Below are 15,752 nucleotides of genomic sequence, written 5' to 3' on the forward strand. Positions count from 1 at the left end.
GTAACATTCTAGTAAATCTCCTCTGTACTCTCTGTATTTTGTTGACATCTTTCCTGTAATTCGGTGACCAGAACTGTACACAATATTCCAAATTTGGCCTCACCAATGCCTTGTACAATTTTAACATTACATCCCAACTCCTATACTCATTGCTCGGATTTATAAAGGCCAGCATAGCAAAAGCTTTCTTCACCACCCTATCCACATGAGATTCCACCTTCAGGGAACTATGCACCATTATTCCTAGAAATGCCCTACTTCTAGGAATTCATCACTATCCTAGTTACCTCCATCCCTTCATTAACCAATGACAAACAGACCCCAAACAACTTGATCGGGCAATGTAGATATGACCCTTCCTTATCCCTGCCATCACATCACTTTTTTGTTTGTCCTGTTAAGGCTTAGTCTATCTGATGACTTGGCTGAGTTATCAGTCAATAAGTTTGACACCCAGGTCATCTTATTCCTGTTATTAATGCAAAGGAACATGAACGGGCCTGGCTTCAATATTCGGTGCAGAAACTCTTCCTGTTAAAGCTCTCTCTGATGTCCAGAACAGCATCTTCCACATTACCCATGTGTTCTCAGTTGCCACACTACACTTGTACAATTGCACACGCTCTGTTCTGTGTACCCACTGAGCCACTATACATGCATTCCTCTGGCATCCTGAGTGTCTGCCTTTTGCAAGGCTGCTGGAGCCTTAAATATTGTTTCCTTGCGCTTGGCTCAGAGCCTAAAGGCCTGCTTGATTGGAGCATGAGATATTTCTTGACGGTGAATCTGGCTGTGAGGAGGCTGCCAAGACAAAAAATGTATGCCCATGAAACATAGATAACATTGGTTAGGGATATGTGTTCAGAGCTTCAGATGAAGGCAGTGAAATCTGGAGGTCTTACCAGACACTTATCAAAGACAAGGGAGCTAACTAGTTCCTACATCTTCAACCAATGCTTGACTATGTTTGGGGACCAGAGAAAAGTCTTTCCCCCAGGGTGTTGCCCTCTTTGATATCAGTGGACTCTAAGAGAGCGAATATTCCTCATGTCACCTAGCTAAATAGATGTAACAAGTTGCCTGGCAAAGCTCATTGAACCCTTGGATCTTCAGATGAAAATAGAGGCTTATGCTATTATTGTTGCTGAGGTTGGCTTTGGTTATATGTGTGTCATAAGTGCTTTGAATCCCTTCACCAAGGGATTAAATTCACCTGACTGTGATGCAACTCTCCACTACATCTAGAAGTTTGTCAAAGTTTTAGATGACATGCTGAATCTGCGCAAACGTCCAAGTAGAAGTGCTCTTGTGCCACCTTTGTGATAACATTTATATGCTGGTCACAGGACAAATAAAGCCAAGATAGCCAACCTTCTCCACCTTTGTTCCCTTAATGAGGACTGGTTTGTGGACCTCCAATTTCTATCTTCCTTTAATCAATAATCAGCTCTTTTAGTTTTGCTGACGTTGAGTGAGAGATTGATGTGGCATCATTCAACCAGATTTTCAATCTCTCTCTATGTAGATTTGGCCATCACAGTGAGGAACAACTGTGATTTAACAACATTTTTAATATATATGTACAATATAGGACCTGAAATTCTTGCAGACATTCACAAAAACAGAAGAGTGTCCCAAAGAATGAGTGTGACAGTTAAAATGTTAGAACCCCAAAACCTCCCATGCACAAGCGTCTACGGTCTCATACTTTGCAGTGGCCCTCCTCCACCCCCACTAATGCAAAAAAGCATCGCACCCTCCATTCACCAAGCAAGCAATAGCAAATCCCTCAAGGAAGGCAATGATCTGCAGTACAACAAAAACTAATTCACCCAACAATTCGACATACCGCAGGCAATAAATTGACATAGAGGTGTCACCCTTTCACGACGATAGGAGTAACATAACAAAACAACTCACTGATTTGTGATGATAGTTTGTTTCGGTGCTTTTTTCCCCCGAGGTCTCTGACTTGAGAATAGGCAACAAACTCCCTCACCAACTAGAGAGAGTGTGTGATTTGCTGACTACAGAGCCTCCGACAGCCAATCTGATATTCTGTTTTCTCCTGCGATGCTTCAGTCAGCTGCACCGGTTCAACCATAGGTCCACAAAGCCTCGAAACCCTGAAGGCATGCTAGTTTTCCAGGCCATGTCCTAGGAATATTGAAAAGTGACCGGTGGTAAGCTCCCGGGAGAGGGTCCCACCTCTCGAAGAACTGAAGCCTGGGTGTAACTCTAGGTCAGGGTCTCCAACAGAAACCCAACCACCTTGAAAAGGAAAAAAGGTAGAAATAAAGCTGTTTCTATAGATGAGCCTAAACAAGTCACTGTTACGCACCATCGTAACTCCACCCCGGAGGGCAGGGGGCTAAGTGGTGATGGAAATAGTGGAGGAAGTATTGCAGACCCAACCAGTACAGATTGCAATTGGGAAAAAGTGAAGGATCCGGTTGCACAAGTAGGTATGGAGGCCGAGGTCTTGGAACTGCGTGATTCACTTCAAGGAGATAATAGCGTTAAATGCTGCACTGTAGTCAATGAAGAGCATCCTTATATGTGCATTTTTATTGTCCTGATGCTCCAGGGCTAAGTTAAGAGCCAATGAAATGGTATCTGCTGTTAACCTGTTTGTAACGGTAGGCAGATTGAAGTAGATCCGAGTCAATCCTCAGGCAGGAGTTGATCAGTTTCATGACCAACCTTTCAACATTTTATCAAAGTGGATGGAAGTGCTACTGGATGATAGTCTGATGCAGGTTACCATGTTCTTAGGCTCTGGTATGAGTGAAGCCCTCTTAAGGCAGGTAAGTATCTCAGATTGCCAAAGCAAGAGGTTGAAGATGTTGATAAACATTCCAGCCAGTTGATTAGAACAGGTCTAAAGTTCTGGGCCAGATGCTTTCCCTGGGTTCACCTTCCTGAAGGATGCTCTCAGGGTTATCAGGCGCTGTGGGAGTTTGTAAGGTGCCTCCATGTTCTGTCAGTTTCAGCATAAAATACATTGAACTCATCTGGGAGTGAAGCCATGTTGTCACCTGTAGGATGTGATAGAATTCAAGCCCTGCTGTGAGCATCCTTCTGTGATTCAATTTTGGTCCAGAATTGACACTTTGCATACGAGATGGCTTTCTGGAGGTCATACCTGGGCCTTGTGTATTTTGCTTGGTCACCAGACCTGAATGCCACTGACTTTAAAAAGCAAACACGAGGAAATCTGCAGATGCTGGAAATTCAAGCAGCACACACAAAATGCTGGTGGAACACAGCAGGCCAGGCAGCATCTATAAGGAGAAGCACTGTCGACGTTTCGGACCGAGACCCTCCGTCCTGATGATTGATATATAGTCTGGCAAAATCGAAAGCCTGATGTAGACAGTATCACTTCTCGGCGCAAAAAGTCGACAGTGCTGTTTCCTATAGACGCTGCCTGGCCTGCTGTGTTCCACCAGCATTTTGTGTGTGCTGAATGCCACTGATCCGGCCCTCAGCAGATTGTAGATCTCATGGTTCATCCAGGGCTTCTGATTGGGGAAGACTAAATGATTTTGTGAGGACACACTTGTCCATGAGTGTCTTTATAAAGTCTGTAATGACTGAGGTGTATTCGTTCCAGTCCTCTGAGTCCTTGAACATGGCCCAGTCCACCAATGTGAAACAATTGCATAGCTTCCCCTCTGCCTCCCATGACCACCCCTTTATTGACCTTGCTGCTGGCGCCTTGCACTTTAGCTTCTGTCTGTATGCAGGCAGGAGTACAGTCAGATGATCAGGTTTCCCAAAATGCAGTCTGCAAATGGAAGGGTTGGCATATCTCATTCATGGAGTGAGCATTGGGTCCAAGAGCCACCACTGATTAAAACAATTAAAAAAAAAATAAGGTCCAGAGAAGAAAGGTCCATTGGAAGTGAAAGAAGAAGGGTAAGGACAATGCTTGGTTCTTAATTGGAGAATATTTCTGTTATTGGGGGAACTGAGACTGAGACCAATTTTAAGTGGAAATGAAGATGATTTTTTTTTCTCCCAAATGGTAATGATGCTGGGAGCTAGTCACTGAATATATACAGTGGGCAGGCTTTTCAGAGTCCAGTCAAGGTTAATGGGAAGCAGAGGAATGTGGATCCTTGGCCAGGATCAGCTCAACCTCATCCTTATTGAATGGACGAGCAGACTCAAGGAACTGTATAACCCCCTTTTCCTCCTGTTCCTTATGGAGCATGGTGCCTTAGAAGATATTGGGAGCAGATTCAATGATAACTAAGAGAATTGGGTAGATACCTGGAAATGAAAAATTTTCAGGGAAATGAACCAAATTCTTTCAAAAGCGATGGCGTGTGTATGATGTGCTGAATGGCCCCAGGGCTCTGAAGGAATATTGGACAGCTTGCTCAATGTGAATTACACATCATTCCCATCTTACAAACACCTGCATTATGAACAGACCTAGTGTACAAACGTGTGTATGTTAGATGTATGGGATGGACTTGCTAGCTGTTGCTGAGCTACAGGCATCTGCTATTGTGTGTTCACAGCCTCATTTCCAACTTGTAAACTGTTTGGGTAAGAAACAGTTCACAGAAATAGAACCTTGTCATAACCTAGGAGTAAATGTTAGAATTCAGTGGTGTGTTAACTAAGGTCTTCTGGTAAGATGGTGGCATGCTTGAACATAGCAGCTTCTATGGGGTGAACCAAAAGTGCTATGGTCTTTTTAAATGTATTTTTTATGCTCGCAAGACCCTGCTAGACATTAAGAACTGAAAGCGCTGCAAATCTACCCCATCAACAAGTTTCTCATTGGCAGAGAAAATGAAGGAGTTGGTGCGGATCGTGCTGCTCCCTGCGTCAGAGAGGCATGGGAGTGGTTGCGCAAAGGAGGTGTGCGGTCTAATTGTCTAAGTTGTTTTTCTTGTAATCGCAAGAGCCTGTTGGACATTGTTATTATGGAAATGCTGCAAGTTTGATTCACTGGTTTATTGGCCAACAGCAGGGGAGCTGCATGGCCTGTCATAGCGAGGACTAGGTTTCAAAGCCGTGGTGTTTCCTGTTTGCATCTGCTCCAAAAGAGTGGCATCGGAGTCGGCATACTCAACAGAGTGCCAGAGGCAATGTGGCACAGCATACGTGCTGGAGTCAGTGCTTTCCTCCAGTGTTTGCTCGGCAGAAGACAAGATGTGTTCAACTGCAGACTGCTGCAATGTTCGTGGACTCAGGGACTTGAACTACTTTTTTTTGTGTGACTGTATTTTACTGCTGTGCTGTGCATGACTGTTGGAACTGTGTTTTACACCTAGGCCCCGGAGTAACGTCGTTTCATCTGGCAGTTGAACAGTTGAATGACAATTAAACTTGGTCTTAAACTTAAATCACCATTGAGCAGTGTCAGATTCTCATCACTAGAGATCACTGATGCACCATAAAAGGCCTTGTGTGAGTACTAGTGAAGCAAACAAACAATATTTAAGTTATTGGTAATTTCAATGCAGTTTTTTTAATGCAGGAAAATAATGACGGGTGCATTTTGAAATCTCGAGTGGCATAAATCTGAGCAGGTTGCCAACTGAGGACTGCAAATGCTGAGTTAAGTTTCTTAAAATGTCTGCACACACACCTCTGTGTGAGAATATCAAGGGACCATTTAATAGAAACATCAAGAGTCTAAGTCTACCATTTTACAGAAATAAAACACTGCAGTTACTGGAAGTCTGAAATGAAAAAAGAAAATGTTGGGAAAAATTTGGCGAGTCACATAGCATCCGTTGAGGAAGAAAGAGTTCAAGCCTTACATCTGCAAACGTGTTCTTCACTGTTTTATGAGTAATGATAGTTCTTTATCATATTATCCTTTTCATAGAAGCATAAACTCGTACAGCACAGAATCAAGCCCATTTCAACCCATGCCAACCAGGATGCCTGTCTACACTAATCCCATTTGTCTGCATTAGGCTCTGTGTCACTATTTCCAACCACAGTACCTTTCCAAACGCCTTTGAAATGCTATAATTGTATTTGCTTTTACCACCACCTCAGGCAGTTCAATCCAGATAACCCCCACCCTCTGAGTGAAAAATCACCACTCAGAACTGCTTTAAATTTATCCCCTCTCATCTTAAACCCATGGAAGAAGAAGAATGGGGAAAATTGCAGTGCCCGGATGTGCAAGGCTGATAGAGACCTATCCACACAGACTGTAATTACTGCCAAAGGTGCATCTACTAAATGCTGACTAATTTACTGGAGTGAGTAATTAGCAATTAATTATCTTGTGTTTAATAATTGTAATAAATTTAGACCAATTTGTACAAAATTGTTTCACTTTGACCTGAAAAAAAACCTATTCTGTTGATCAGTGTCAAAAAAGCCAAATTAAATCCACTGTGATTCAATGTTATAAAACATGAAAGCTTCCAAGGAGGGTGAATACTTTTTATAGGCACTGTATTTACTTCTCAGTTTGTTGCCTTCTGAATATCCAATATTAATGATCTGATACTGTATGTTCCATCTCCTGTCAATACTTTTTTTCTGTATTTGATTTTAATCCAATTAGTTCTAATTTCCCCTTGTTTGAATGTTAGAAAAGGCAGAGCAACATCAAATCTTCCCTGTGGATGGTGCTATTGTGCTGTCCTGACCAGCAGAAAGTGATCTGAAGGAAGTTAACATAACCTATTTGCAGGTAAGACCAGGTTGGCAATCTGAAGCGCTCTTGAGGGCCATTCATGAGAACACACATTCTCTGGGGTGGATTGGGGTTCCTTGCTGGTGTCAAACACCACTCCACTAAGTTCCTTGATAGGGCACTAACTTCAGCAGTTTTGCCCCAGGTCAGACTTAGCCATTCATCTAATTGGTTAATTATTTATTTTTATTTTATTTAGTAATACAGCTTGGAATAGCACCTTCCAGTCCTTAGCTCTTCCGCCAGCAACCTTCAATTTAACCCTACCCCAATCAAAAGACAATTTACAATGACCAGCTAACCTACCAACCGGTATGTCTTTTGACTGTGGGAGGAAACTGGAGCACCTGGGCTAAACCCACGCATTCCACAGGGAGGATGCTGGGAGTGAACTCCGAACTGTGATGCCCCAAGCTACGACAGCATCACACTAACCACTACACTACCGTGACGTAGATGGTTTGATGGAGAGGAACAGCTGCAAGGGAAAGGAGAAGTTTCAGATAATTTACATGTTTTGAATTAAGTTGATGTCAATTAAGGAGGCTAGGAAATTCCACCCTTTGCTTTTCATTTGGTGATGCCAAAAACAGCTAGTAAAACTGACCAATCAGGGTTTGTGAAGCAAAGGGAGGCAGAGGTAACAATCTACTAATTTATGGAATAATTTATTGTGCAATCTAAATATGATCTATTAGTGCAGTGAAGGGGATTCTGGTTCATGCATTTGAACCTTATGTGCATTTTGGAAGACCTGACAAGTATAAGAATGAATGGTAGTGCCCTAGAGAGTGTTAAGAAGCAGAGGGACCTTGGTACACAAGTCTAAGGATATCTGAAGGTGGCAGCACAGATCGATAAGGTGAGGAGAGCATATGGAACACTGCCTTTGCTGTCTAGGCTATGGTTTTTAAGAATAGTGAGGTTATGTCACAGCTTTATAAAACATTGATTAGGCCACAGCTACAGTTCTGTGCATTTTGACTACAATTCTAAGGAAAGGATGTGATTGCATTGGAGAAGGTGCAAAGGAGATTCACCAGAACATTGTCTGGGCTGGGCCTTAAGCTTCAAGAAGAGACTAGAGAGATTAGGTTTGTTTTCCTTGCAACAGAGGAGACTGAGGGAAGTGCCTGTTTGAGAGGAATGGATAGGACAGATAGTTGGAAACTTTTCCCCAAAGTAGAGGTGTCAAAAACAAATGTACATAGTTTTAGGACAAGGGGTTAAGAGGTTTAGAGAGGATCTGAGGAAGGATTTTTTTCCACCCAGAGGGTTTTGGGAAAGTGGATAACACTGCCTGAGGGGGTAGTAGAGGCAGAGGCTGTCATAATATTTATTAAGTGTCTAAATCAGTGGCTCCCTAAGTGGATGGTATCACCACTCACCCCACGCTCCTCTAGCGATGTGGAATTTCTAAGGGGGTGATGAGGTTTACTCAGTAGCAAGGGGGCAGCTGAGGGATTACAGGCTTAATTTTTAAAAAGCAAATTACTTACTACAGGTTGAGTACCCCTTATCCAAAATGCTTGGGGATGGAAGTATTTTAGATTTCATATTGTTTTTGGATTTTGGAATATATACTGAGATGGCGATCCAAAGCTATCATTTCCATATCTGAGTTTATGTGCTACTGGTAAGCAGTCTTTGTCTTATACTTGTTCATCTCACATATGTACTTAATAGTAAGAATTATCACATACCATTAATATGATGAAAATATAATGTGTGCAGGGTAGCGAAAGCAGCACAGCAACATTGGGAAAATACCCGAATCAGCTGTTGAACAACAACAAACTACAGCAGGCTTTCAGTCTCCACCTACGATGTTGTGTTTGGATTAAGAGGTTACAGTACATTGAATTAGTAATTTACTTTTTTTTAGGTTTTGTGTTCAGTATAAAAACAATCAGCATTGTAGACTTCAGGTGTTAGATTTTCATCAGTAACAATCTTTGCCAATTCATCATTGAATTTCTCTGCTGCTTCATGATCAGCAGGCACTTGATCTTAAAAAAAGTTTACATTTTTAAAACTTAATGGAATCCCTTTTCTTAAGTTTCTGCAGCCAGCCTGCTGAATATTCACAATTACCTTACAGAAAGTTTTCAGTTTGTCATGATAGATCTTTGCTTGTTTCATGATCAGTGTATTGTTAAGTACCATATGTTCACTCCAGCACTGACAAACCCACTCTTTCAATATACGATCGAGATTTCATTTTTGCTTTATGCAGTATTTTTCTGTTTTATTTTTTATTAACTTCTGCTCATTAAATAATATGTGAGGTCACTTCTCAGAACTATCTGTGGTGCACAGAGACCTGTGAACCCTGGAACATACTCAATGCCTTGTGAAATTTTCCATTTGTGATGTTATGTCGGTACTCAAAATAAAATTTCGGATTTCAGAGGTTTTTGGATTTTGGAATTTTGGATAATGAGTACTCAACCTGTATAAACATTTGATCCTCAGTGCTTTATAATTGATTTCAGTGATTACATAATCACCTCTTCTTTTGGTAAATCACCATTCTCTTTGATTTTGCTTGAAGCGTGTTATAGTAGTTGTAAAGAAATGTGGCCCCTCTGTATTTGGCCTATCATGAGAAATCTGGATTGAAGAAATTGTGTTATTTCTGGGATCACTCCACGCATTATTGTTGTTCACTGCTGTAGTACAGTGTTACAGAGTATTACGATTCCCATACTCTAATCACGAAGTGACGCAATTCCTGTGAATTAGGGTATGGCGTTCAATGGGGTAAAATTCAGAACCTGCCTTTTCGAATGGTCTTGACCACATTTCTCTAGCCTATGGCTCAACCAAGATATCACTGCCCCACTTTGGGCAGAGAGTCAGGTTTTGCCTGAGTTATGATGATGTCATAACTTTTCCCTTTATTGATCGCAGTGCTTGAGGTTGGATTTAAACAATAGGTGATTGACTGTGGCCATTAATCCATAATGAAAATGGAGAAGCAGACCAAATGAAAAAGTGTAGACAGTGTAATGTGGAGTATCTGGATTTATACCAGCACCAAGCAACCAACAGCAGCCAATGTGTCTGTGTGAAAGAAGTTTTTTTTCCCAAATGAGGTAATGCAACTATCCAGACTCCTCGAACATTTGAAGAGAATCCACTCTGATAGAGCAAACAAGAACTAGGCTTATTTTCAGTCACCTCGTGAAAACTTTCAGAAAAGGAAAACATTCAAAACATGTTTGCTAGCATCTCACTGCAAAACAGTGATGGTTTGAGTGCTTCATACAAGATTTCTTTGCTCATTGCTACATCTGAAAAGCCCCATACAATTGGAGGAGGACTGATTCCGCCAGCAGTAAGGGAGGTTTTGAGTATGGCTTTGCATAAGTTACTATTCAGAGAGCTTTGTATTGAGAAGGATGAACAGTTTGAATGCTTGCTGTTGCACACAGAAGTCAGATGGCTCTCAAAAGGAAACTTTCTTAGACTCTTTTATGCACTGTTGAAACTGATAATATTCTTTGAAGACTCAAATGCTTCATTCAGTAATCAACTCAAGAATATTAAGGATGACATTACTTATGTCAATCATTTGCAGAGTTTAATAAAATCAATCTTCATTTCCAAGGAAATGATGAGAATCTTATCAAAGTCAAATCTGTTATCTCCACAGTCTGTCCAAGTTAACCCTATTTAAGTGCAACATTGTCCATTATGACATTTTACAATTTCGGAGACACTCTGATTTGGAAACAAAAGAAAGAACACCAGATGATAACCTTCAAGTATACTGTGCCCACCTGTGTGAGCTGCATAAAGACATGTCAGAGAGATTTCAGATCTTCTGTCAATCCATATTCCTGAACTCTTGTAACAAGGAATTAACAGTTAATATGGAGGAAGAAATGGTCTTGCTACAAAATGACCTTGAGCTGAAGCCAAGGGCCAAAAAGTCATATCAAGACTTTTGGTTGCAGAGAGAAATTTTTGATTGCTATCCTGCACTGTGGAAAAAGATCAAGATGTTCTTTATTGCCTTTGCAACATCATATTTAGTGGAGCACAGTTTCAGTGCAGTCGCTCAACTTCTTTCAAAGCCAAGAAACAGATTGAAAATTACTGAATGTGGGGATCTGAGAATCCAGAGTGACATTCAGCCTGATGTTGAGAAGCTGATATCACTGTACCAAGCCTGTTCATCTCATTGAAAGGTGAAAAAGCAATGAAGTAGTGAATAGTTGGACTGTTAATGTACACTCAAAAATTGTTGATGAAAATTGTTTTTTTCTGTCGTTAAATATAGGAATAATTTTATTTGTAGCTTTAAATAGATTTGAATAATTTTGTAATTATTTGTCATTGTTTTGGATTTACAGTTCCTATTTTCTTTCATTGTGCATCATTAATCAAAATTCTTTATAGTGTTTGTGGAACAGTTGGAAAGGGACAAGGGGTGCTGAGGATGTGGCCTGGGAGCTGAGCGGGTGATAACCCAAAAAAGTTTGGGAATCACTGGTCTTCAATTACTAATGTTATGGAATAAATTCTGGGAATTGAGATTAATTGCTTGATGGTTGGCATAAATGTAGTGGGAATGTTTTGTGCTGTATGACTAGTGTATCTTGTAAGACTTCATGGTAAACACCCATTCAGCCATTAAAAATAACATTTGGATACTCCAACTGGAACCAAGCAAGGATATCACTTTGCTAGTAAAAGAGTATTTAGTTAGATGAACAAAATTTGTAATCACACAAAGTTAATAGACCCAATTCTTTCCTTTTAAATATTCTTTTATCAAATGCTTAATATATTTGTTATTAGTACACTCTACTCTCACCCTATCTTCTGTTCTGTATGTATCCCACAGTAACCTGGTTAACCTGCTTGCTAGAGGGATTGAACTTAAGAGCAGGGAGGTTATGCTGCAACGGTACTGCATCTAGAGTAGTGCATGCAGTTTTTGGAGGCGGTGCAGAGGAAGTTCACTAGATTGATTCCAGAGTTAAGGGGTTTAGCCTGTGAGGAGAGATTGAGTTACCTGGGACTATACTCACTAGAATTCAGAAGAATGAGTGGGGATCTTATAGAAATATATAAAATTATGCAAGGGATTGTTAAGATAGAGAGGAAAGTTATTTCCACTGGTAAATGGGACTAGCACTAGGGAACATAGCCTTGAGACTTGTGGGAAGTAGATTTAGGACAGAGATGGGGATAAACTGCTTTTCCCAGAGAGTAGTGAATCTGTGGAATTTTCTCCCCAGGGAAGCAATTGAGGTACCTCAATAAATATAAGACACAGATTTTTGCATCACAGGGAAATTAAGGGTTATGGGGAAAAGGTAGGTAAGGAAAACTGAATTCAAAGGTCAGATCAACCATGATCTTATTGAATGGTGGAGCAGGCTTGATGGGCCAGATTGCCTACTCTTGCTCCTATGTCTAATATTCTTTTATAAATCCCTTGAGTGTCAGATGGGAGAAATGAGTAAAAATCTGCCTTGCACCTGGGCTAGATGTGGGGCTGATCTCATTGGGGATCAGCCCCTTGCATCCAACCAATCGAATGAGGCATCCAAGGCAGTAGTCTTGCCCCCCTGCAACACTCTGATAGGCTGTGAGAGAAGGCAAGGCTGAGAGACTGATCTCCACCTGCCAAAACGGAAAGGCATTGTTTCTAAAAGAACTTTATGGTAAAACCCTGTGAATCTGCCACAGCCACGACTTTGGTCCCTGACTCAGTTACTCCAATTCATATTCTAACACTCTTTTAATTCACTTTTTGTAAGATATCACATAACACTATAACAAATTCTCCAGTAAATTCAGTATGTTTAATGGGAGCATAGGAAGTGGAGCTCTGGTGTAAGAGGGGGAGCTTGAGGATCAGCATCTGATGAGCCAGATACCGAAACATCTTGATTTCCCAACAATCAGATAGCAGGGTTAACAGAATTTTACTGTTTTTGAAATTTAGAGACATTTAAGAAGCATTAAAATTATGCAAGTAATTTAAGTTACACAATTAAAACACTACAATAGCAAGAAATGATGACAAACATTAAAAGAAGTTTAAAAAGTGCATTTTCCTCTTAATCACCAGGCCACGAATCCGTAACTAGAATCTTCAACCTGATGCTAGGTCTCACCAGCATTGGATCAGAGAGGCCAAGTGCCTGGCCACGGCCCCCAGTCCCCATCGAGTTCAGTGACTGTGATGTAAGTTCTCTCTTCACCCATCGCTGTGATTTAGTCTCAGCAAAGCTAAGCACAGATTATATTGATCATGCTTTCAATAAGATTTAGCATTTTCTCTAGATAAGAGTGAAATTGTCAATTAGCTCTCAGGAGTTATAATTCTGTTTTATAAAAAGAGGTGTGAGTCTTTGGACAGCTTAGTAAAAGACCCATTAATGGATGCTGATTGGGACACATCAGTTATTATTGGTTTGATTAATGTTCCTACAGGGAGAGCTGAATGTTAATCTTTGTCCTGATGTTCTGACGCAGTCCACAAGCTGAAATGAACAAGTAACCCTTTTTCCAGTGGGACAGTTAAAACCCTTGCAAATCTTCCCAAATTGAACCAGTGAGGTATGTTTTGCACTTGAGTATTGCCTGGCCTTAGGAATAATACTTCTTTCACAAGCTGTAGCAAGGTCAGACTGCAGCGGGCCAGGGCAAACCTCCAATGATCATACAAAACAAATGTAAAATTCTTGATATGCATGATATACACCTCTCCCACTTCACTAATAAACACATCTTTATCTCCTCCCCCCCCACTCCACATTCCACAGGGATCACTCCCTCCGCGACTCCCTTGTGTGTTCGTCCTCCCCACTAATCTCTCTCACGGCACCTGCCTCGCCTCCATTCAGAGCCCCAAACAGTCCTTCCACTTGAGGCAACATTTCACCTGCAAATCTGCTGGGGTCATCTGTTGTGTCTGGCGCACCCGAAATGGCTTTTTCTACATTGGTGAGACCCGTCGTAAATTGGGGGATACCTTCGACAAGCACCTCTGCTCTATCCACCAAGAGCGGAGCTTCCCAGTGGCTTAAGACTTTAGTTCTTACTCCCGTTCCTATTCTGACATGTCGGTCCGTGGCCTCCTCTTGGCACAAGAGGAGGCCACCCTCAGGGTGGTGGAACAAAACCTTGTATTCTGTCTGTTTAGCCTCCAACTTAATGGCGTGAATATTGATTTCTCCTTCTGGTGAAAAGTCTGTTCTCTCCCCTTCCATCCCTCTTCTATTCCCCACTCTGACCTTTTACCTCTTCTCACCTGCCTACCACTCTCCCCTTGGGTCCCCTCCTCCTTCCCTTTCTCCTGTGGTCCACTCTTCTTTCCTATCAAATTCCTTCTTCTCCAACCTTTAAGCTTTTTCACCCACCTGGCTTCACCCATCACCTTCCAGCTATCCTCCTTCCCCTCTCCCCACCTTTTAATTCTGGTGTCTTCCCCCTTCCTTTTTCCATCTTGAAGAAGGGTCTTGGCCCAAAATATTGGCTGTTTATTCATTTCTATAGATGCTGCCTGACCTGCTGAATTCTTCCAGCATTTTGTGTGTGTTGATTAAAATTTCCAGCATCTGCAGATTCTCTTGCGTTTCTGATATGCAGCTCCCCAAAATATAACAACCATTACTGTCCCGTCACATTTTTCCAAATTGCCCCACTCTGACTCATTTAGCTTTTATTGTTAGTGCCTCTGTGTGAAGGTATTAAACAAGGATACAGTATTGTCGTCGGGCTTTGTCCTGGGGTTTGTGTGAGTGGGGTGGGAGGGTGGGAAGGTGGGAAAGGGCTTGTTTTGCTGCTGTTTTCTTTTTTTGTTGTGTTGCTCTGCTGAACATTGTGGACATGCTATGTCAGTGCCAGAATGTGTGGTGACACTTGAGGGCTGCCCCCAGCACATCCTCAGATTGTGTTGGTAGTTAACATTAATGATGCATTTCACTGTGTGTTTTAATGTACATGTGATAAATTGTAAATGAATCAGAATCATTGTATTTCTTCTGTCGTGAGGACATGAAATCTTATTGAAGGTCCAAGTCTATCCAAGGCAGCTTGACCTTTTAATTTTGTGTGGCCAAATGCCTTTTGTAGTTCTCCAGAAGATGTCTTAGCACTCTGCAGTGAGGTGGCTCATGAGATGCATTTGCATTCATTCTCTTATTCAAAAAATCAGCACAAGTTAATTTCAGTAAATTTTTGCCAGAGATGCTAATCCCTTCACATCTTGTTACTACCATCTATGGCTTAGTCAGGTCCACTTGGTCGCAGTAGCAGTCTGGGAGATGAGCTCAGCCATTGAGTGCCAGGATTTTTTTGAAGCCATTCTGATAATGTCTCCCAGACTGAGAGAGGTTGTGTAGTCTAGATTCTATTCCCTGGAACGTAGGAGATTGAGGGTCCTGATAGATAAATAAGATCATGAGGGGCACAGACAGGGGAAAAGTACATGGTCTTTTTTCTCAGGCAGGGGACGTTAAAAATGAAAAAGTATAGGTTTAAGATCAGAGATGAGGGATTTAAAAGGGTCATTAGAGGCAACTTCTTCACACAAAGGGTGGTGTGTATTTGCAATGATCTGCCAGAGATGGTGTTTTTTTTTATTAAACAAAAGATACTTGATTCAAAAATAAAATTATATACAACAGCCATTCAATGACTTTCAATTCTTTACAGTTATTACCATTACTGTTTTAACATTTTCAAAATTCAAAATTTGCCACCCACATGGCACTCTGTTCTTTCATATTTACATTCAGTGGGGTATACCCTCAACCCCCCCTACCCCTCAACTCCCGCGGGAGAAGAACCCTAGACTGTGGTCCTTCTCCACCGGGCCCTTGCGGTGGCTGCACCAAGTTTGAGTGCGTCCCTCAGCACGTACTCCTGCAGCCGAGAATGTGCCGGTCGGCAGCATTCTCCCACGGACATCTCTGTGTGCTGGTAGACCATTGAGTTTCAGGCCGACCAAAGAGCGTGGTGGTTAAGGCAGGCAATTGGCAACATTTTAAAGTAATCTATAAGTAAATCGATAGGAGGGGTTATGGGCCAAACATGGGCAGAT

At 41.6% G+C, this 15,752-nt stretch overlaps 2 protein-coding genes across 2 annotated transcripts in view; both read left to right on the top strand.

Annotated features, from left to right (window-relative positions):
• tarbp2 (TAR (HIV) RNA binding protein 2) overlaps positions 1-14,432 on the top strand; it is a 36,751-nt gene extending 22,319 nt beyond the window's left edge. The window contains exon 8 of the mRNA XM_073070953.1: positions 12,774-14,432. Coding sequence (XP_072927054.1) covers positions 12,774-12,976 — 203 coding nt within the window. The 3' untranslated portion in view covers positions 12,977-14,432. The remainder of the gene's footprint in view (positions 1-12,773) is intronic.
• The window catches only part of ccdc65 (coiled-coil domain containing 65), a 62,347-nt gene continuing 59,391 nt past the window's right edge, over positions 12,797-15,752 (top strand). Inside the window, exon 1 of the mRNA XM_073070952.1 lies at positions 12,797-12,889. The gene's annotated coding sequence lies outside the window, so the exon portion shown is untranslated. The remainder of the gene's footprint in view (positions 12,890-15,752) is intronic.

Source organism: Hemitrygon akajei, chromosome 18, assembly GCF_048418815.1.
Source record: "Hemitrygon akajei chromosome 18, sHemAka1.3, whole genome shotgun sequence".
Lineage (NCBI taxonomy): Eukaryota > Metazoa > Chordata > Chondrichthyes > Myliobatiformes > Dasyatidae > Hemitrygon > Hemitrygon akajei.